Source organism: Pseudophryne corroboree, chromosome 11, assembly GCF_028390025.1.
Source record: "Pseudophryne corroboree isolate aPseCor3 chromosome 11, aPseCor3.hap2, whole genome shotgun sequence".
Lineage (NCBI taxonomy): Eukaryota > Metazoa > Chordata > Amphibia > Anura > Myobatrachidae > Pseudophryne > Pseudophryne corroboree.
In genome coordinates, this window is record NC_086454.1 from 25,869,074 (window position 1) to 25,893,787 (window position 24,714).

At 51.1% G+C, this 24,714-nt stretch overlaps 1 protein-coding gene across 9 annotated transcripts in view; it reads right to left on the reverse strand.

Annotated features, from left to right (window-relative positions):
• Positions 1-24,714, reverse strand: part of NAV2 (neuron navigator 2) — a 708,207-nt gene that overhangs the window by 147,993 nt on the left and 535,500 nt on the right. For all 9 annotated transcript variants that reach the window (XM_063946386.1, XM_063946388.1, XM_063946385.1 and 6 more), the window contains one exon: positions 22,090-22,235. In XM_063946386.1, coding sequence (XP_063802456.1) covers positions 22,090-22,235 — 146 coding nt within the window. The remainder of the gene's footprint in view (positions 1-22,089; positions 22,236-24,714) is intronic.

Below are 24,714 nucleotides of genomic sequence, written 5' to 3' on the forward strand. Positions count from 1 at the left end.
GCCTATACGCCCTTCACCACGCCAGCACCAGAACACAACCCTATTGTACAGTATCATATATTACACGTCAGTTTCTATAGCGCAGAGGGAATCACATCCAGCAATAACAGAGCTGCTCCAGAGCAGCTGGTGTTAAAAAAAAAAACTTTTTCAAGGATAGAAACTTTCAAGGACAAAACTACAAATTGTGCAAGTGTCCCTGGAAATTAGGGGCAGCGGGTGACACTTAGGCAGGGTTACTAAACACCTATAACCAGGGTAACAGGTAACTGACCTGTGCTGTGTGGTGTAGACCAGCAAGAAATTCCTCTGTTACACAACGAGTACCCACAAGCACCCCTGTAACTACAGACCTGGCTGTGCAACTATTACAACTACTTTCCCTGCACTTGTAAAGACAATCAGACAATAATACAGAGCGACCGTGGCTCTCTGGTAATACAGTACAAGCACTTGTTCAGCTCAGCATTACTCACCTCCTCTTCCCCCAGTCTCATAATTTAATCTTCTCTCTAAAAGACTAACATTCAGGGTGAAACATCAATCTCTCCGCCCTCTGCTAGATGTACTACTGCAAACTCTCCACCCCTTGTCCTCTACACAGAAATCTCCTACTCAGCACTCTGCCCCCACTGCACAGCACTCCCCACCTCAGCACTCTGCCCCCACTGCACAGCACTCCCCACATCAGCACTCTGCCCCCCCTGCACAGCACTCCCCACCTCAGCACTCTGCCCCACTGCACAGCACTCCCCACATCAGCACTCTGCCCCCACTGCACAGCACTCCGCTCCCCCTGCACAGTATTCCCCACCTCAGCACTCTGTCCCCCCTGCACAGCACTCTCCACCCCAGCACTGCCCCCACCCTACAGGACTCTCTACCCCAGAACTCTGCTCCCACTGCACAGCGCTCCCCACCTCAGCACTCTGCCCCCACTGCACAGCACTCCCCACATCAGCACTCTGCCCCCACTGCACAGCACTCTCCACCCCAGTACTGCCCCCACCCTACAGGACTCTCTACCCCAGAACTCTGCTCCAACTGCACAGCGCTCCCCACCTCAGCACTCTGCTCCCACTGCACAGCACTCTCCACATCAGCACTCTGCCCCCACTGCACAGCACTCCCCACATCAGCACTCTGCCCCCACTGCACAGCACTCTCCACCCCAGTACTGCCCCCACCCTACAGGACTCTCTACCCCAGAACTCTGCTCCAACTGCACAGCGCTCCCCACCTCAGCACTCTGCCCCCACTGCATAGCACTCCCCACCTCAGCACTCTGCTCCCACTGCACAGCACTCTCCACCACAGCACTCTGCTCCCACTGCACAGCACCCTCCACCTCAGCACTCTGCTCCCACTGCACAGCCCTCCCCACCTCAGCACTCTGCTCCCACTGCACAGCACTCCCCACACCAACACTCTGCCCCCACCTCAGCACTCTGCCCCCACTGCACAGCACTCCCCACCTCAGCACTCTGCTCCCACTGCACAGCACTCTCCACCACAGCACTCTGCTCCCACTGCACAGCACCCTCCACCTCAGCACTCTGCTCCCACTGCACAGCCCTCCCCACCTCAGCACTCTGCTCCCACTGCACAGCACTCCCCACACCAACACTCTGCCCCCACCTCAGCACTCTGCCCCCACTGCACAGCACTCTCCACCCCAGCACTGCCCCCACCCTACAGGACTCTCTACCCCAGAACTCTGCTCCCACTGCACAGCGCTCCCCACCTCAGCACTCTGCCCCCACTGCACAGCACTCCCCACATCAGCACTCTGCCCCCACTGCACAGCACTCTCCACCCCAGCACTGCCCCCACCCTACAGGACTCTCTACCCCAGAACTCTGCTCCAACTGCACAGCGCTCCCCACCTCAGCACTCTGCTCCCACTGCACAGCACTCTCCACATCAGCACTCTGCCCCCACTGCACAGCACTCCCCACCTCAGCACTCTGCTACCACTGCACAGCACTCTCCACCTCAGCACTCTGCTCCCACTGCACAGCACTCCCCACCTCAGCACTCTGCTCCCACTGCACAGCACTCTCCACATCAGCACTCTGCCCCCACTGCACAGCACTCCCCAGCTCAGCACTCTGCTACCACTGCACAGCACTCTCCACCTCAGCACTCTGCTCCCACTGCACAGTACTCCCCACCTCAGCACTCTGCCCCCACTGCACAGCACTCTCCACATCAGCACTCTGTCCCCACTGCACAGCACTCTGCTCCCACTGCACAGCACTCCCCACCTCAGCACTCTGCCCCCACTGCACAGCACTCTCCACATCAGCACTCTGCCCCCACTGCACAGCACTCCCCACCTCAGCGCTCTGCTCCCACTGCACAGCACTCTCCACCCCAGAACTGCCCCCACCCCACAGGACTCTCTACTCCAGAACTCTGCTCCCACTGCACAGCACTCCCCACCCCAGCACTCTGCCCCCACTGCACAGCACTCCCCACATAAGCACTCTGCCCCCACTGCACAGCACTCCCCACCTCAGCACTCTGCTCCCACTGCACAACACTCCCCACCTCGGGACTCTGCCCCCACTGCACAGCACTCTCCACCCCAGAACTGCCCCCACCCTACAAGACTCTCTACCCCAGAACTCTGCCCCCACTGCACAGGACTCTCCAACCCAAGCACTCTGCCCCCACTGCACAGTGCTCTCCACCCCAGCACTCTGCCCCCAATGCACAGTGCTCTCCACCCCAGCACTCTGCCTCCACCCTACAGGACTCTCGACTCCAGAACTCTGCCCCCACTGCACAGCGCTCCCCACCTCAGCACTCTGCCCCCACTGCACAGCACTCCCCACATCAGCACTCTGCCCCCACTGCACAGCACTCTCCACCCCAGCACTGCCCCCACCCTACAGGACTCTCTACCCCAGAACTCTGCTCCAACTGCACAGCGCTCCCCACCTCAGCACTCTGCTCCCACTGCACAGCACTCTCCACATCAGCACTCTGCCCCCACTGCACAGCACTCCCCACCTCAGCACTCTGCTCCCACTGCACAGCACTCTCCATCTCAGCACTCTGCTCCCACTGCACAGCACCCTCCACCTCAGCACTCTGCTCCCACTGCACAGCACTCCCCACCTCAGCACTCTGCTCCCACTGCACAGCACTCCCCACATCAGCACTCTGCCCCCACCTCAGCACTCTGCCCCCACTGCACAGCACTCTCCACCCCAGCACTGCCCCCACCCTACAGGACTCTCTACCCCAGAACTCTGCTCCCACTGCACAGCGCTCCCCACCTCAGCACTCTGCCCCCACTGCACAGCACTCCCCACATCAGCACTCTGCCCCAACTGCACAGCACTCTCCACCCCCACTGCACAGCACTCTCCACCCCAGCACTGCCCACACCCTACAGGACTCTCTACCCCAGAACTCTGCTCCCACTGCACAGCACTCTCCACCTCAGCACTCTGCTCCCACTGCACAGCACCCTCCACCTCAGCACTCTGCTCCCACTGCACAGCACTCCCCACCTCAGCACTCTGCTCCCACTGCACAGCACTCCCCACCTCAGCACTCTGCCCCCACTGCACAGAACTCTCCACATCAGCACTCTGCCCCCACTGCACAGCACTCCCCACCTCAGCACTCCGCTCCCACTGCACAGCACTCCCCACCACAGCACTCTGCCCCCACTGCACAGCACTCTCCACATCAGCACTCTGCCCCCACTGCACAGCACTCTCCACCTCAGCGCTCTGCTCCCACTGCACAGCACTCTCCACCCCAGAACTGCCCCCACCCCACAGGACTCTCTACTCCAGAACTCTGATCCCACTGCACAGCACTCCCCACCTCAGCAATCTGCCCCCACTGCACAGCACTCCCCACATCAGCACTCTGCCCCCACTGCACAGCACTCCCCACCTCAGCACTCTGCCCCCCCTGCACAGCACTCACCACCCCAGCACTGCCCCCACCCTACAGGACTCTCTACCCCAGAACTCTGCTCCCACTGCACAGCGCTCCCCACCTCAGCACTCTGCCCCCACTGCACAGCACTCCCCACATCAGCACTCTGCCCCCACTGCACAGCACTCTCCACCCCAGTACTGCCCCCACCCTACAGGACTCTCTACCTCAGCACTCTGCTCCCACTGCACAGCACTCTCCACATCAGCACTCTGCCCCCACTGCACAGCACTCCCCACCTCAGCACTCTGCTCCCACTGCACAGCACCCTCCACCTCAGCACTCTGCCCCCACTGCACAGCACTCCCCACCTCAGCACTCTGCTCCCACTGCACAGCACTCCCCACACCAGCACTCTGCCCCCACCTCAGCACTCTGCCCCCACTGCACAGCACTCTCCACCCCAGCACTGCCTCCACCCTACAGGACTCTCTACCCCAGAACTCTGCTCCAACTGCACAGCGCTCCCCACCTTAGCACTCTGCTCCCACTGCACAGCACTCTCCACATCAGCACTCTGCCCCCACTGCACAGCACTCCCCACCTCAGCACTCTGCTCCCACTGCACAGCACTCTCCACCTCAGCACTCTGCTCCCACTGCACAGCACTCCCCACCTCAGCACTCTGCTCCCACTGCACAGCACTCCCCACCTCAGCACTCTGCCCCCACTGCACAGCACTCTCCACATCAGCACTCTGTCCCCACTGCACAGCACTCTGCTCCCACTGCACAGCACTCCCCACCTCAGCACTCTGCCCCCACTGCACAGCACTCTCCACATCAGCACTCTGCCCCCACTGCACAGCACTCCCCACCTCAGCGCTCTGCTCCCACTGCACAGCACTCTCCACCCCAGAACTGCCCCCACCCCACAGGACTCTCTACTCCAGAACTCTGCTCCCACTGCACAGCACTCCCCACCCCAGCACTCTGCCCCCACTGCACAGCCCTCCCCACATCAGCACTCTGCCCCCACTGCACAGCACTCCCCACCTCAGCACTCTGCTCCCACTGCACAACACTCCCCACCTCGGGACTCTGCCCCCCACTGCACAGCACTCTCCACCCCAGAACTGCCCCCACCCTACAAGACTCTCTACCCCAGAACTCTGCCCCCACTGCACAGGACTCTCCAACCCAAGCACTCTGCCCCCACTGCACAGTGCTCTCCACCCAGCACTCTGCCCCCAATGCACAGTGCTCTCCACCCCAGCACTCTGCCCCCAATGCACAGTGCTCTCCACCCCAGCACTCTGCCTCCACCCTACAGGACTCTCGACTCCAGAACTCTGCCCCCACCTCAGCACTCTGCCCCCACTGCACAGCACTCCCCACATCAGCACTCTGCCCCCACTGCACAGCACTCTCCACCCCAGCACTGCCCCCACCCTACAGGACTCTCTACCCCAGAACTCTGCTCCAACTGCACAGCGCTCCCCACCTCAGCACTCTGCTCCCACTGCACAGCACTCTCCACATCAGCACTCTGCCCCCACTGCACAGCACTCCCCACCTCAGCACTCTGCTCCCACTGCACAGCACTCTCCATCTCAGCACTCTGCTCCCACTGCACAGCACCCTCCACCTCAGCACTCTGCTCCCACTGCACAGCACTCCCCACCTCAGCACTCTGCTCCCACTGCACAGCACTCCCCACATCAGCACTCTGCCCCCACCTCAGCACTCTGCCCCCACTGCACAGCACTCTCCACCCCAGCACTGCCCCCACCCTACAGGACTCTCTACCCCAGAACTCTGCTCCCACTGCACAGCGCTCCCCACCTCAGCACTCTGCCCCCACTGCACAGCACTCCCCACATCAGCACTCTGCCCCAACTGCACAGCACTCTCCACCCCCACTGTACAGCACTCTCCACCCCAGCACTGCCCCCACCCTACAGGACTCTCTACCCCAGAACTCTGCTCCAACTGCACAGCGCTCCCCACCTCAGCACTCTGCTCCCACTGCACAGCCCTCTCCACATCAGCACTCTGCCCCCACTGCACAGCACTCCCCACCTCAGCACTCTGCTCCCACTGCACAGCACTCTCCACCTCAGCACTCTGCTCCCACTGCACAGCACCCTCCACCTCAGCACTCTGCTCCCACTGCACAGCACTCCCCACCTCAGCACTTTGCTCCCACTGCACAGCACTCCCCACCTCAGCACTCTGCCCCCACTGCACAGAACTCTCCACATCAGCACTCTGCCCCCACTGCACAGCACTCCCCACCTCAGCACTCCGCTCCCACTGCACAGCACTCCCCACCTCAGCACTCTGCCCCCACTGCACAGCACTCTCCACATCAGCACTCTGCCCCCACTGCACAGCACTCCCCACCTCAGCGCTCTGCTCCCACTGCACAGCACTCTCCACCCCAGAACTGCCCCCACCCCACAGGACTCTCTACTCCAGAACTCTGATACCACTGCACAGCACTCCCCACCTCAGCACTCTGCCCCCACTGCACAGCACTCCCCACCCCAGCACTCTGCCCCCACTGCACAGCACTCCCCACATCAGCACTTTGCCCCCACTGCACAGCACTCCCCACCTCAGCACTCTGCTCCCACTGCACAGCACTCCCCACCTCGGGACTCTGCCCCCACTGCACAGCACTCTCCACCCCAGAACTGCCCCCACCCTACAAGACTCTCTACCCCAGAACTCTGCCCCCACTGCACAGGACTCTCCAACCCAAGCACTCTGCCCCCACTGCACAGTGCTCTCCACCCCAGCACTCTGCCCCCAATGCACAGTGCTCTCCACCCCAGCACTCTGCCTCCACCCTACAGGACTCTCGACTCCAGAACTCTGCCCCCACTCCACAGGACTCTCCACCCCAAGCACTCTGCCCCCACTGCACAGTGCTCTCTACCACAGCACTCTGCCTTCACCCTTCAGGACTCTCTACCCCAGCACTCTGCCCCCACTGCACAGCACTCTCTACCCCAGCACTCTGCTCCCACTGCACAGCACTCCCCACCCCAGCACTCTGCCCCCACTGCACAGCACTCTCCACCCCAGAACTGCCCCCACCCTACAGGACTCTCTACCCCAGAACTCTGCCCCCACTGCACAGAACTCTCCAACCCAAGAACTCTGCTGCCACTGCACAGCACTCTCCAACCCAAGCACTCTGCCCCCACTGCACAGCACTCTCCACCTCAGCACTCTGGCCCCACTGCACAGCACTCTCCATCCCAGCACTGCCCCCACTTTACAGGACTCTGCCCCCACTGCACAGGACTCTGCAACCCAAGCACTCTGCCCCCACCCTATAGCACTCTCCACCCCAGAACTCTGCCCACACTCCACAGAACTCCTCACCCCAGCACTCTGCCCACACCCTACAGGACTCTCTACCCCAGAACTCTGCCCCCACTCCGCAGGACTCTCCACCACAGCACTCTGCCTCCACCCTACAGGACTCTCTACTCCAGAAGTTACTGCCCCCACCCTACAGCATTCCCTACCCCAGAACTCTGCCCCCACTCCACAGGACTCTCCACCCCAAGCACTCTACCCCCAGAGCACAGCACTCTCTACCCCAGCACTGCCCCCACCCAACAGGACTCCCTACCCCAGAACTCTGCCCCCACTAAACAGGACTCTCCACCCCAAGCAGTCTGCCCCCACTGCATAGTGCTCTCCACCCCAGCACTCTGCCCCCACTGCACAGCACTCTCTACCCCAGCACTCTGCCACCACTGCACGGCGCTCTCCATCCCAACACTCTGCCCCCACTGCAGAGCACTCTCCAACCCAAGCACTCTGCTACCACTGCACAGCACTCTCCACCTCAGCCCCCACTGCACAGCACTCTCCACCCCAGCACTGCCCCCACCCTACAGGGCTCTCCACCCCAGCAGTCCTTCCCCACTCCACAGCACTCTTCAACCTAAGCACTCTGCCCCAACAACACAGCACTCTCCACTGAAGCACTCTGCTCCCACTCTACAGAACTCTCAGAACCAGCACTCTGCCCCCACTCCACAGTAATCTCCACCCCAGCACTCTGCTCTCACTCCACAGGACTCCCCACCCCAGCACTCTGCTCTCACTCCACAGGACTCCCCACCCCAGCACTCTGCCAGCACTTTACAGGACTCCTCACCCCAGCACACGCCAATCATTCCACAGGACACTCAACCCAGGCACTCTGCCCCCACTATATAGGACTCTCTGCCCCAGCACTCTGCCCCACTCTATAGGACACTCCATTCCAGCACACTGCAACCATTCCACAGGACATTCCACCCCAGCACACAGCAACCATTTCATAGGACTCTCCAAACCTGCACTCTGCCCACATAGGACTTGACACCCCAGCACACTGCCAACACTTTACAGGATTCTCCACTTTCTCCACCCAGGCACTCTGCCCCCTCTCTACAGGACTCCCCACTCAAGCACTCAGCCTCCACTCTACAGAACTCCCCTTCCCAGCACTCTGCCCCCACTCCATATGACTGAACGCCCCAGCTTCACAGGACTCTCCAAACCAGCACTCTTTCCCCATTGTACTGAAATTCCCATCCCAGCACTCTGACAGCACTTTACAGGACTCCCCCAACCCCAGCACTCTGCTCCCTCTCTACAGGACTCTCCCAACCCCAGCACTCTGCCCTCTCTCTACAGGACTCCCCCAACCCCAGCACTCTGCCCCCTCTCTACAGGACTCTCCCAACCCCAGCACTCTGTCCTCTCTCTACAGGACTCTCCGAACCAGCACTCTGCCCTCTCTCTACAGGACTCTCCAAACCAGCACTCTGCCCCCTCTCTATAGGACTCTCCAAACCAGCACTCTGCCCCCTCTCTACAGGACTCTCCCAACTCCAGCACTCTGCCCTCTCTCTACAGAACTCTCCAAACCAGCCTTCTGCCCCCACTGTATAAAACTCTCCACCCCAGCATTCTGCCCCTCCACATAATTCTCACTTCAGAACTCCCCTCCCCAACGCACACTACAAGTCACTCTTCAATATATGTTTCTGGTTTAAATACTTGCTGTCAATTTTTGAGTAATATTAATTATAAAGCATTATTGGAAAACTTCAAGTTAATTAACAATTTTATGAATACTATGACACCATGACAATCAGATCACCTGTATGCAGACAATATTTGGGTCTATTCATATCTTTTCACCCTTTTTCATAAACTGTAACTGAATAAACCCAAATATTTCCTTACATGTGTATTACACAATGAGGGAGATTAGGTTGCATACAGAACAGTTTGGATATCAGAGTTTATATAAGAGGCCGGAAGATCTGAGTCATGTAGAAATTCTGCTTCACAGATTTGTAATTAGTGTAATACCCAGTATTAGCTTGTACCACTAGCAATAGCCTCAAGTGCAATGTTCTGCATTTGTCTGTGGGAGTAAAAGTCACTAATTGCTGCAGTGTAACGCGCTAACATTGTGGCTATGGAAACAGTAAGCACACCAGCAGGCTGCAAATTGGGCAATTTATTAGCGTTATTTATACGTATCGCATACAACATTTATACGCAATTTTCAGTGATGCTTAGCTATTATGAAGGGGCATTCAATGATTCATACATACTGTAGCGGTGTCTACAACCCCCAACCTGACCCCTGGACAAGATTCTAGTACAGTCCATTGCATTATATTTCAAATGCTCACAGTGAATTAATTGCAGCACACAGAACAAAGGAAGTGATACTGTGCAGCTGGCCATATATACAGATGCTGAAAATGATATAAAGTATACATAATAAGATAAGTGGTACTGTGCAGTTGTTCATGCTTGCACCATATAAACAGATACAAGAATTATATCCAATATACAGGACAGGAGAAGAGATACTGTGCATTTGTCCACGTATACAGAATAAGAACTGATCATGAGAATTCTATCCAGTAAAAATACAAGAACTATATCCAGTATATAGAGCGGGAGAAGTAGTACTGTGTATTTGTCCTTACATACAAAATAAGAACAAATACAATAATTATATCCAGTATACAGAACAGGAGAAGTGGCACTGTGTATGTGTCAATTTTTTTCAGAATAAGAATACATAATGAGAATTGCATCCAGTATACAGAACAGGAGAAGTGGTACTGTGCATTTGTTTGCAGGTGCTTGTGTAAGCAGCAGAACCAATCAAAGGGCGCAATCTCTGTGTGCGGCTTGCTGCTGGTTGCTCCTCCCATTCAGACCTCCTCTTGGCAGTGTCACCACGGTAGATGCTAAAATCAAGTGGGCTAAGGGACCTTTTCCGTCTGGGGGAGGAGTCACAACACAAGGGGGAGGAGCTAGGCCAGCGGGATAGTTCCTCTACTATCCACGCCACCAACTATTACCTTTAGTAATCAGGTGGCGAGCGAAGCGAGCCACCGAGCCCGAAGCGTGGCGAGCGAAGCGAGCCCGCGAGGGCACTTTTCGGGTACCCTGTTCACCTGTAGCTCCTCCCCCTGGTGACGTGTCTCCTCCCCTAGATACGTCAGAAGGTCCCTTCTCCCACTCCGAAATAGAATCAACCGTGTCACCACTGTTTCTATTTTTGGAATTTCCAGGACAATCGACGCATTTCAGACGCACCAGGTAAACGCCTGGAAAAGCTTGGACGATTACATTTTGGTGGAAATAAATCCGGTCTTGGGGTGTGGGTCTTGGACACTGGACCCACTCTTCATTTGCAAGTGCGCAATAGTTTCTGTTGGCGCCAAATGGGAGATAAGCAGAGATCACACAACCACAAGGAAGCCTCATCGGCATCCATCGGAAATATGCACCACCGCAGTAAATTAAATAAAATAATAAAAGATAGACAGGGTAGAAAAAACGGGATCCGGTCTGAAGATCGACAGTGTCTAGGTCGACAATGTTTAGGTCGACCACTATAGGTCAACAGTCACTAGGTCGACATGGATGGAAGGTCGACAGGGTTTCTAGGTCGACATGTGCTAGGTCGACAAGTCTAAAGGTCGACATGAGTTTTTCACACTTTTTTTGAATTTTTTCATACTTAACGATCCACGTGGACTACGATTGGAACGGTAAAGTGTGCCGAGCGAAGCGGTAGCAGAGCGAAGGCACCATGCCCGAAGCATGGCGAGCGAAGCGAGAGATGCGAGGGGACGCGGTGCACTAATTTGGGATCCCGGTCACTCTACGAAGAAAACGACACCAATTTTTTTTTTAAATCCTCATGTCGACCTTTAGACCTGTCGACCTAGCACATGTCGACCTAGAAACCCTGTCGACCTTCCATCCATGTCGACCTAGTGACTGTCGACCTATAGTGGTCGACCTAAACATTGTCGACCTAGACACTGTCGATTTGATAAACCACACCCAAAAAAAAACAGGAAAACGAGAGGTCACAACCGGGAATTCTGACATTCCAAAGCAGAAACACTGAGAATCACTCTGTTCCAGTACTTGGCTGGTGCTGTGAAATGGGCCAGAATCACATGGCGCGGCCACAGGGTTACAGGGAGGGAACGGCCCAGGTTAGTACCAGTTAGCGATGATTAGGAAAATAATGAGGACAAGTCAAACCTAAATGACACTAATGGTCATGTAATTATCTCAGGGGTATCATAATATTAGTTTATTGATCATACTGTAGATTAAATATATGTTTTTTATTTTATTTGTCTTGATCATTTTCCAGAGAAAAAAAACGGTGTCAATTTTTTTTTTTTTATTGTTTATTTAATTTTCAGGTTATAAGGGATAACATTAACCCCCCACAACACGTGGGGAGAGCATATCCATAAAACAACATTATACCTAGAGCAGAAATATAACCTTAAAAAAGAGGTCATGGGGTTCCTATAATTAAAGACATTACATTGATAATAAAAGATATAGAGGTAAAATATGCATCGGGAGTAACAGAAGCAATCCGATTAAATAGGAACCCAGATATAATCTCGTGACTGTACAAGGAAAGAAAGGAAGGATAAAGAAAAGGCAAGAGAAGAGAAAAGAAGAGAAGAGAAGGGGAAGACGGGGAAGGTATAGAGTAGAGGGAGAAAAGACAGAGTTGGAGGGTCCGCCAGTGCGCCTCCTTGTCCAGCAAATGCCACTCGGAGAGTTAGTGCAAAATAGAAGGTAATACTTGAGATACACGAAAAGATAATGTTAAGAACGGTCCCATATCTACTCGATAGGTTAGGAGATTACAAAGGTCACAGTAGAAGGGCCGCAGAACCCTCAGGGGAGCGTATCCTACGTGTGGGAGCTTGAGATTCAAACCATAATTCCCAAATCAGAAGAAACTGGAAAGATCTGTTATGGAGGTATGCAGTGATTTTTTCCATGCTTGCTAAGTACCATACTTTATCAATGACCCGCTTAATAGGGGGGGGGGCTCCCTCTGTTTCCAGTGGAGGGCAATTGAGCATCGAGCAGCATTTAAGATCTGTGTCAGTAATTTACCGGAGTTTGGAGGTGTGTCAACCATGGGGAGGCCCAGCAGAAAAGACCAAAGGTCTTTAGATACCTGGGTATGGAGCACTGTACTCATCAGGTGTGCGACTGAGTCCCAAAATAGTACGATCTTAGGACACGTCCACCAGATGTGAAGGAAAGAGCCGTGGCCGCTGCATCCTCTCCAGCACGTGGGCGAAGAGGAAGGAAACATTTTATGGAGTCTAGAGGGGACAAAATACCACCTATATAATATTTTGTAGGCGTTTTCCTTTACTAGGGTTGAGATGGAAGATTTTGCGGCAGCAGTGAAGACATCCGACCACTCATGATCAGCAGGCAGCGGTCCTAGGTCCCGTTCCCACTGAAGTACAAAAGCCGGGTTCGTCGACTGGCCCCGCTCCTGAAGAAGGGAGTATAGAAGGGAAATAATTCCTCGGGCGAGCGGTTTATGATAGCAATAAGACTCCAGAGTAGATAAAGGTTGGAACGGGGAAGAATTCGATAGAGAGGAGACAAAGTGTCTTATCTGGAAATAGGTACAGGGGTTCGCTTCCGGGAAATTATATTTTGTCATGATGTCCGATAGAGGCGCGCAGACGCCCTCAGACAGTACATCCAGAACAAAGCGGATATTCCTTTCCGACCATAGACGAGAGCGGGTCCGGGAATGACTCGGGGCGAAAGAAGGGTTATCCCATAAGGGGGTAAGCGAAGAGGGGAAAACGGTGTCAATTTTAAACATCACTTTCTAAAAATAATGTCTGAATTACAAAGAAACCCGCTAAACAACTGACATAATGGCAATTTACAAGGACGGGGGCTGCAAATTAGGGGCGAGAGGACAGAACACAACTTAAGTGTCCACCCGCACGGATACACAATGGCGGAGGTATGACGGGGATCTGAGCCTTTGTGCTGAGGCCGTAAGAACGTTATGGCAGAACGAGATACTAGTTTATCTTCACCATGGAAATGAAACAATCAGGAGAAATATGTGAAAACTGCACTTTATTGGGTCCTACAGATCGGTGAGTGGACCTGTGATATAAACAAACATTGCAAGTCCTTCCTTGTATGGGAGAAGAATTCACAGACACAAGCGGCTTTCAAACAAGAAATAGTATTTATAAACCATTGCTGCAGAAACCATCCCAGCTAATTCTGCATTTACAATGTTGGCCAGGGATCATTTGCTGGTCTAGTTACATCAAACAGTGTATATGTAAAGGATGTTATTATAGGTAACCAAGGAGCTGTGATCCCAAATAAAGACATAAGACCAGGCATTTGCCACTTTAATTTATGTTTATTCCTTACTGAGTACCATCGGCCACTTACTCACTGAGAGCTACAGGTCACTTACTCACTGAGTGCCACAGGTCACTTACTCACTGAGAGCTACAGGCCACTTACTCACTGAGTGCCACAGGTCACTTACTCACTGTCCTGCTTCTTTTCATCAAAAGGGTTTGGAAACAAGTGTTTAACTGTTTTAAAGCCTCCTAAATGTACTTAACATTGATAGTCCTATATAACTAATGAATGGGTCAGTACAGGCACCTCCTGACTAGCGTTCACTTTGCGCCAGCTTCATGAACGTTTGCGCTTGGTGCGATGTAGTGGTGCCCTATAGGGAAATAATGCACTATTCTGAATTAAGACTTCCAAAAAAACTTTTCAACTCTCTGTAAAAACTGTGGAGAGAGTAAAAGTTTTTTTCTAAGGCTCTGACGGCGCTATTTTTCCGGTGTCTATTTGTACAAGCCTTGGGGGGACATAAAATCAATATTCTCATGAGGACTATGTAAATAGTAAAATGTTTTCATTATTACCCACTCTACAAATTGGAAACACAACCACGTGCCTGGAATTCCATGAATGAGATTCCCAAGTAAAGATGCGCAATTTGTGCTGCTGTAGATTCTTTCATTTAGAACTTGTAAAAAGAATGTATTTTTATTATGTACATAATTATGTTAGATGATATCCTGTAGCATGTAGAGAAATTCTGCTGTTTAGCAGTGAAAGACGAATCAACAAATGTGCAATGTTCCGGCGCTACAATCTCCTGGTTCCACCTTTCCTCCAAAACGCACCAGAATATAAACCCTCTGGACTAGAGCGGTGAGTTTATTACTGCCGCTAAGTAACGAGATTAGGGTAGGATGTGCAAATTATTCTGCCCAAATGCAGAAACAGGTGAATAATCAGCAAAACAGTCCTAAAAAATCTTTTATCTCCACCTCAGTACGTTGCCTTCAATATGGTGCCCCAGATGGGGGGAGGAGGGGGGGAGGGCAGTGAATGACAAAATACCTTGACATTCCAAAAATGCTGGTTAATATTTACAGGATCTGGAAGTAAAGCGTAAGCAGCCGACGGGCAGGAAAGAATCGCCGCTGTGTTCCATTTACAGGAAAAACTCTCCAACCGGTTAGACTGGGGACTGAGGCGCAATCTACCAGATCACAGCAGGAATGGGACTGTATATACCCAGAACATTTAATAATATTTTATATGGGTGAATGTCATTTCTATGTAAAGCCCTTTGTGCCTCTGTTACGTCACTGGTTCCTGGTCACTGGGTGGCTGGCAGTGTTCTCATCAGTACTGTTTCAGTTACCCAGTGCACTGTATGCATGTCCCAAAGGGCCGTGGTTCTGCACCAGCTCATCTAGGATGGTGCATCCGGTGCTCCGCCAGCTGCCCATGAGATTACATGGTGTCAAATCTGATGAGTCGGACCCGCTATAGGATGAGGTGAGGTCTCTTCACGGGATCCGGTCTTTAGGTCGACACTCATTAGGTCGACCACTATTGGTCGACTGCATTAGGTTGACATGGTCTATAGGTAGACATGATTTAAAAAAAAAAATTTCTCCATGTTTTGAACTTTTTAATACTTTTCGATCCACGTGGACTACAACTGGGAATAGTAAACTGAGCTGAGCGCAGCGGTAGCGGAGCGAGGCACCTTGCCCGAAGCGTGGTGAGTGAAGCGAGGGGATACGGTGCACTAATTGGGGTTCCCGGTCACTTTATGGAGAAAACAACACCAAAAAAGGTGTCAAAAACTCACGTCGACCTTTTTCCATTTCTACCTTGTTCATGTCGACCTAATGACCGTGCCAACCTATTTCAGGTGTTGAACTAGTCATTGTCGACCCTATGATCCACAGGGATGCAGTCAATTTACCTCCAATCAAAATTCTGATGGTCGAAATCCCGACAGCAATTGATCGACGGTCAAAATCCCGACATGGACAAAATACCGACATTTAAAATACAGACAAGGTCAAAATGCCGACAGGTCAAATGCCGACATGAGGTTTTCATGATTTTTTTCAATGAAACCGACATGTTCATACTTTACCATCCCAGTGGACCTGGAGGGGGAATATAATAGTGTTTCGAGCGCAGCGAGCCATGCGAGGGTACGTGGTACACTTATATGGTGTCCATGTCGATCTATGTCGACATACACAAAAAAAAACAATGAAAAACGCATGTCGGTATTTTGACCTGAAGGCATTTTAAATGTCGGTATTTTGTCCAAGTTGGGATTTTGACCGTCGGTCAATTGCTGTCGGGATTTTGATTGGAGGTATTTCATACCGATCCCGATCCACACCGCTCCTCACACAGCAGCAAACCCCACTAAAAACAGGCTCTCTCCTCCCCATGAACTCATTTCAATAACCTAACGCCGCGCAAAGGAGTCTCGTTTTTGTAGTGCTCCGCTCAGTTCCTCCCACGGCTGACGCTTAACGCACCAACATCTTCCCCCAGAAGCCGTGCACTTTGGCACAATTAAAGGCAAATGGCGCTATAACAGAAGATATCTTTCTGCCTCTCGCAGGCCCACCGCATACAGCAGTGATGGGCGCAGGCCGCTAGGGCCGCACGCAGCCATCGGAGCCCCGCTAGCGGCCCCAGCTCCTTCCTGCTTTATTGGCAGCATTATTTTTATAGCTGTAACACTTGTGCTGGTATGTTATTACAGATCTCCCTTAAACTTAACGATTTCACTTATTGTGGAGATTAAAAATAATGTGTGTCCCTTTGGAAGGTTAGGGGGCCGCCCGATGCAGCCACTGAAACGTATCAGGTTACCCGTCACTGGTGTATAGTGTGAAATGACGCTCTCCCATACAATAACTGATCATTTGTGGGTCACTACTGCCCTCTTCAGGCAGATTCCTGCAAATGGCCGAGATCCCCATATGGCCTGATCACAAAACTGTGGTGGTCATTCCAAGTTGATCGCTCGCTAGCAGTTTTTAGCAGCCGTGCAAACGCTATTCCGCCTCCCACTGGGAGTGTGTTTTAGCTTAGCAGAGGTGCGAACGAAAGGATCGCAGAGCGGCTACAAAGTTTTTTTGTGAATTATAGAGTAGCTCAAAACCTACTCAGCGCTTGCGATCACTTCAGACTGTTCAGTTCCTGTTTTGACGTCACGAACACGCCCTGCGTTCGCCCAGCCACGCCTGCGTTTTTCCTGGCACGCCTGCGTTTTTCCAAACACTCCCTGAAAACGGTCAGTTGCCACCCAGAAACGCCCACTTCATGTCAATCACTCTGCGACAACCAGTGCAACTAAAATGCTTCGCTAGACCTTGTGTGAAACTACATCGTTCATTGCAATAATATGTTGCGCGTGTGCATTGTGCCGCATACGCATGCGCAGAAGTGCCGTTTTTTTACCACATCGCTCCAGAGCGAACGAATGCAGCTAGCGATCAACTCGGAATGACCACCTGTGTCCTAAAACGAATGTAACATCAGAGACGTTGAAACCTCTCATTTATCTCCGTCACACATACCGTACTTCACTGATGTCCATTTCAGCTCCCGGGGAACAACGTGCCCTTCGTGTACAGTGTTTGAATATAACCACGGTCACATTGAGTGGGGTACTTATCACGCATGGAGAGATGTAAAGCACTAACCAATCAGCTCTTGTCACTTTTCAAACAGCCTGGACAATGAGAGGAGCTGATTGGTTACTGATTTATTTTCCTCTAGTTTATCTCTCTCCATACTTTGATAAAAAACCCTATAAGACTGAAAATGTCCAAAAAGATCTGGCGATTGGTGGGTTTTAATACTGTTTGAAGGTCTCACACCCGCCGGCACCTTTACCGCTATTACATGCATGAAGAAGGATCTGAGAATGTCAGCCATTATTTCCAATAACCCCATACCCACTGGTAATGTCTGTCACATTCATGGCCATTGCAGTTCCTCTAATGCCCGATATGGTGGCATGGCCTACGATGAGGAACTTAAACAAAAACGCACGTGGGCAACTGGCCCTAGAATGGACATCTCCTAGCACAATTAAGGGGGGCCTGTTACACACAGCTGTCTGCGTGATCGGGGCCCACTTCTCTGGTTATGGACGACATGATAAAGATGGCGCTCTTACCCCTGCCCAGGAAACACATACGTACGGAATGCAATTCCCAGGATGCACTGCTCCTGCAACTGTAACACATCTTCCTGCCACGCTGGCAAAAGCCCTCTCACATTAGTAACTGCTGGCACAGATGGTGCCCACTGGCATTTTAAATAATATGTATCAGACACTGAGGGGTAAATTTACTAAGGGGCTATTCTATTAGACTCGATGCTGACACTTATCACGGATTATACTTCGGGTGCCTCGGGCGGGCTGTCGGAGCCTCGATATCGCATGGGATCGGGAGGCGATCGCGGGTCCATTTTCGGCCGATGAAAACGGACACTAATTGGATACGGCGATAATGACCATCGGTCATTAATCGCGATATGCGTCTGTTTGCGCACACCGAAAACGGTTTTACGATCAATAGGATACCGCCCTTAAGTTTCTAAAAATGAGAAGTGGTGATGTTGCCAATAGCAACTAAACAGATTCTGTCTATCAGTTCTCTACTGCAGCCTAGAAAATATTATAAGCTTTAATAAATATACTCCTGAGTGTGCAGCCAAAATGTCATGTTTCCGAAACGGTTCCCTAGACAAGGTACATAGGTGGTTTTTAAGAAGTAAACGGGAAAACGCTCCGGCACGACGACAGGTGGAGAGAGTAATGTATGGTACTTAATAATGTAATTGTATCCGAGGCGTCTGTCGCTCCCTCTTCCCAGGGACTAACCCATTACAGGGGTTGTATAGATGTGTACAGTGCTCACATGCAAACCCCCCCCCCCCCCCCTCCCACACACACACTTTAACCCCCTGCACGCATTGTATGTAGTATAGAGGTGATTTTCTATCCTCTAACAGTAGAACACAAGACTTGCGACACAGACTTTTTTGGGGAGATGTACTAAGCAGTGATAAAAGTGGAGAAGTGAGCCAGTGGAGAAGTTTCCCATGGCACCCAATCAGCACTGACATAACATTTATAATTTGCATATTATCAAAGTATTATCAAAAGTATACAGAGCAGCTGATTGGTTGCCATGGGCAACTTCTCCACTGGCTCACTTCTCCGCTTTTATCACTGCTTAGTACATGCCCTCCCAATCACTAAACTGCAAATGCAATTCTGACTGCGCCTGTTCCCATTGGCTGGGCCCGCGATTTGGCCTCGCTGCCCGCAGCAGATGTCCGCGTGCTGGGACCTGGGAGCCTGAAAACATTGAGAATAAGAAGAGATCAGAGGATGGGGCCCAATCACCAGCAGCCGAGGTCACAGGTCCTCACACGACGGGAGTCTAGTCCACGCATTCAGGGTTATATGATGGAGAGAGATTATGGCATGGAGGGGGAGGGAGGTACAGTATATGAGGAGTGATTAGAGTATAGGGACAGGGTTATATGATGGAGAGATTATGGCATGGAGGGGGAGGGAGGTACAGTATATGAGGAGTGATTAGAGTATAGGGACAGGGTATATGATGGAGAGAGATTATGGCATGGAGGGGGAGGGAGCTACAGTATATGATGAGTGATTAGAGTATAGGGACAGGGTATATGATGGAGAGATTATGGCATGGAGGGGGAGGGAGGTACAGTATATGAGGAGTGATTAGAGTATAGGGACAGGGTATATGATGGAGAGAGATTATGGCATGGAGGGGGAGGGAGGTACAGTATATGATGAGTGATTAGAGTATAGGGACAGGGTTATATGATGGAGAGATTATGGCACGGAGGGGGAGGGAGGTACCGTATATGAGGAGTGATTAGAGTATAGGCACAGGGTTATATGATGGAGAGAGATTATGGCACGGAGGGGGAGGGAGGCACAGTATATGAGGAGTGATTAGAGTATAGGGACAGGGTTATATGATGGAGAGATTATGGCATGGAGGGGGAGGGAGGTACAGTATATGAGGAGTGATTAGAGTATAGGCACAGGGTTATATGATGGAGAGAGATTATGGCATGGAGGGGGAGGGAGGTACAGTATATGAGGAGTGATTAGAGTATAGGGACAGGGTTATATGATGGAGAGAGATTATGGCATGGAGGGGGAGGGAGGTACAGTATATGATGAGTGATTAGAGTATAGGGACAGGGTTATATGATGGAGAGAGATTATGGCATGGAGGGGGAGGGAGGTACAGTATATGATGAGTGATTAGAGTATAGGGACAGGGTTATATGATGGAGAGATTATGGCATGGAGGGGGAGGGAGGTACAGTATATGATGAGTGATTAGAGTATAGGCACAGGGTTATATGATGGAGAGATTATGGCATGGAGGGGGAGGGAGGTACAGTATATGAGGAGTGATTAGAGTATAGGGACAGGGTTATATGATGGAGAGAGATTATGGCATGGAGGGGGAGGGAGGTACAGTATATGATGAGTGATTAGAGTATAGGGACAGGGTTATATGATGGAGAGAGATTATGGCATGGAGGGGGAGGGAGGTACAGTATATGATGAGTGATTAGAGTATAGGGACAGGGTTATATGATGGAGAGATTATGGCATGGAGGGGGAGGGAGCTACAGTATATGATGAGCGATTAGAGTATAGGGACAGGGTTATATGATGGAGAGATTATGGCATGGAGGGGGAGGGAGGTACAGTATATGATGAGTGATTAGAGTATAGGGACAGGGTTATATGATGGAGAGAGATTATGGCATGGAGGGGAGGGAGGTACAGTATATGATGAGTGATTAGAGTATAGGGACAGGGTTATATGATGGAGAGAGATTATGGCATAGAGGGGGAGGGAGGTACAGTATATGAGGAGTGATTAGAGTATAGGGACAGGGTTATATGATGGAGAGATTATGGCACGGAGGGGGAGGGAGGTACAGTATATGATGAGTGATTAGAGTATAGGGACAGGGTTATATGATGGAGAGAGATTATGGCATGGAGGGGGAGGGAGGTACAGTATATGATGAGTGATTAGAGTATAGGGACAGGGTTATATGATGGAGAGAGATTATGGCCTGGAGGGGGAGGGAGGTACAGTATATATGAGGAGTGATTAGAGTATAGGGACAGGGTTATATGATGGAGAGAGATTATGGCACGGAGGGGGGAGGGTACAGTATAGGATGAGTGATTAGAGTATAGGGAAAGGGTTATATGATGGAGAGATTATGGCATGGAGGGGGGGGGGTACAGTATATGATGAGTGATTAGAGTATAGGGACAGGGTATATGATGGAGAGATTACGGCATGGATGGGGAGGGAGCTACAGTATATGATGAGTGATTAGAGTATAGGGACAGGATATATGATGGAGAGAGATTATGGCATGGAGGGGGGGGGGGTACAGTGTATGATGAGTGATTAGAATATAGGGACAGGGTTATATAATGGAGGGAGATTATGGCACGGGGGAGGGAGGTACAGTATATGATGAGTGATTAGAGTATAGGGACAGGGTTATATGATGGAGAGAGATTATGGCACGGAGGGGGAGGGAGGTACAGTATATGATGAGTGATTAGAGTATAGGGACAGGGTTATATGATGGAGAGAGATTATGGCACGGAGGGGGAGGGAGGTACAGTATATGATGAGTGATTAGAGTATAGGGACAGGGTTATATAATGGACAGAGATTATGGCACGGGGGAGGGAGGTACAGTATATGATGAGTGATTAGAGTATAGGGACAGGGTTATATAATGGACAGAGATTATGGCACGGGGGAGGGAGGTACAGTTTTTGATGACTGGCGACAACGTTATGAGATGGATAAAGTTTATGACATGGAGGGGGTGGAGGTATATTAGGAAGTGCTATTAGAATACAGGGACAGATTATTACAGTAAAAGTGGGAAATGACAGGTGACGTATGACGTTATGCACAGCTAAGCTATCAGCCCAGTCTCCCGGACATATGAACCAATGTAATGGGATCATACCAAGTACAATGGTGAATACAATGGCCTTACTGCATGACCCAGTTCTAATAATAACAGGAATCAGATGGAAGGTATAAACTACACGTTATATCATCACTCCAGGCCCCTGCAGACAGCATACTGTACCTCTCACCCTCTCTGCTTACTGCCGCTGCGTGACCAAACAGTACCCACTGAAACCATACTGTAATTGTTCTTGATTCAATGAGAGTATTTTAACTTTTTCACCACACAAATCTCTTTGCTGCTACTTATATTCTGCTAACATCTCTGCACATCTTCCAGAGCCGTATTCCCAAATCCCAGAGCAATTTGCTGTATTTCCTTTCTCTAGCATCTCAGGATAGAGACGGCCGCACTCTCCACGTACCTTTCTCAATCACCGCTGCGGAGGGAGTCACCGGCTTGGCCTTGTCGTAGTTGTTAAAGCTCTGACTGCGCCTGTTCCCACTGGCCGGGCCCCGCGATTTGGCCTCGCTGCCTGCAGCAGATGTCCGCGTGCTGGGACCTGGGAGCCTGAAAACATTGAGAGAAAGAAGAGATCAGAGGATGGGGCCCATTCACCGGCAGCCGAGGTCATACGTCCTCACGCGGCGGGAGGCTGGTGCACGCTTTCAGCTGGAAATTTCTACTAAAGGAAAATATTATTTCTGCAGTGCAACAATATCATCAAAGAGGAGAAGGGCCGAAACCCACCAGTCAGCACATACAGAGTTACTACGCAAACACCGGGCATTTAATGCTTCTTGCAGCAAGCACGCAGAACATGCCGACGCAGGGTTTAGTTTTGTGTCATCGGATATATATGTTATTTCCCAGTCTTGTTTGACTGCTGCTTTGCTCCCAACTGTAAAGCGCAACGGAATATGTTGGTGATATATTAGTAACGGTTAATAAATAAATGAGTCCTTGCTGGCAACATCACATCCCACGGACTGGCTTCTCCATGAACAGAAAGTGATGGTGACTTGTTACATTTGTGGCCCACACTCCGGGGTAGCAGTACAAGAGACAATTGCCGACACTCCTCGCAGGCACATAGCTACTCAAGGCTTAGGGCACCAGCAGTGGGCACCCGGGCACCGACAGCCAGATCTGATGTCACATTTGAAATCTCATCTCCAAATAGCACTCGCTGGGTTCCCATGTCAAAGCATTAGGCAACTGTTTTATCATGAACACTGGACGTCCATAACCTTTTCTTCATTTTATTTTTAATTTTTCTATTAAACTTGGTTATCTGTGTCTTCGTCTGTTGTTTGTTTTACATAATGTATATCCCTTTCATTCATAGTTAGTTGCTGTAATAATTACAGTGAACAGGAGATTGGAGACTTAAGTTATTTAATAGCATGATTAAGGGCTAAATCTGCATTTAGAGGGATTACTGGGAATAGAACTCAAACAATGGAAACTGTACTCTGAGCAGACGTACTAGCAACATCATAACAAGAAGGTGGAGACCTAAAACAAGGATAGCTGTATGTACTCATCCCTCCCTATGTCTAGTAGGCGAGTACGAAGAAAAATAGTCCGCAATCTAGTTCTCTACTTACTTAGGTGATCATTCCGAGTTGTTCGCTAGCAGATTTTGGTCGCAGCGCAGCGATCAGGCAAAAAAAGGCACTTCTGCGCATGCGGCACAATGTGCACGCGCGTCGTACTATTACAACGAACTATGTAGTTTCACACAAGGTCTAGCGTAGCTTTTCAGTCGCACTGGTGGCCGCAAAGTGATTGACATGAAGTGAGCGTTTCCGGGTGTCAACTGGCCGTTTTCAGGGAGTGTTCGGAAAAATGCAGGCGTTCCAAGAAAAACGCAGGCGTGGCTGGGCGAACGCAGAGCGTGTTTGTGACGTCAAATCAGGAACTGAACAGTCTGAAGTGATCGCAAGCGCTGAGTAGGTTTTGAGCTGCTCTGAAACTGCACAAAATTATTTTGTAGCCGCTCTGCGATCCTTTCGTTCGCACTTCTGCTAAGCTAAAATACACTCCCCAGTGGGCGGCGGCATAGCTTTTGCACGGCTGCTAAAAACTGCTAGCGAGCGATCAACTCGGAATGACCACCTTAGTTACTACTTATACCTAGCACTTTGCAGTGTGTATTGCACAGGTGATCAGTATGCAGAGAACAGCCAGGTCACACCGACAGCATCACTCATACTGCGTAGTACATCAGTATCCAGTTATAGAGACCGCCTGGGGCCACAGTTCCGCACGTCATCCTGCAGAAGCCTTACACAAATCAATCTGCATGTTACCAGTGGGGGCTGTATGTTCTCAGCTACATGACACGGGTGACGGTCTCGGCATGTTGTGTTTGATGCGGAGACATTTCACACTTAACGCTGATTTGTCTTTCTTAGAGTTGGCCCAAGGGAAGAAGAAAACCAAAACCTTTTCCCTTTTCATTAACTGCAGGTGACAGCAAGATGAGGGCTGAGGGGAGAGAACATCTGCTTCTCAGGCTGTAAAGTGTGAGGCGCAGCCTTTGATGAAGGGTGAACCTCTCATCCAACCCCTTTAATCTTTTACTGGTCGCACATACAGGGTCCTGCAATAGGACTGGCGGCACCTTCTAGTATTACCACCCAATGTCCTCCCTGGTGAAAGCGTCACCTCTTACCACCCAATGTCTCCCTGGTGAAAGCGTCACCTATCTGGCCAGGTCTGCTGCAATCACGCCTACAATCGCAGCGAGCTCTGTCCTATGTACTAAAAGGGTTACTAGCGGTGATTATCACACCGGTACCAAGGGGGAGATTTATCAAAACCGGGGGGGAGAGAGATAAAGTACCAACTAATCAGCTCCTGATTGCCATTTTCATTCAAAGCCTGTGACAGGACAGCTGATTGGCTGGTACTTTATCTCTCCCCAATCTTTGATAAATCTCCCCCAAGTTTTGCTCTGCAGCGTTATGTTATCGATGTTCACCGGATACTTGTCTACATTCATTCCCCAGCTCACTGCTGCCCCCTTTGGGTATCCTCTACG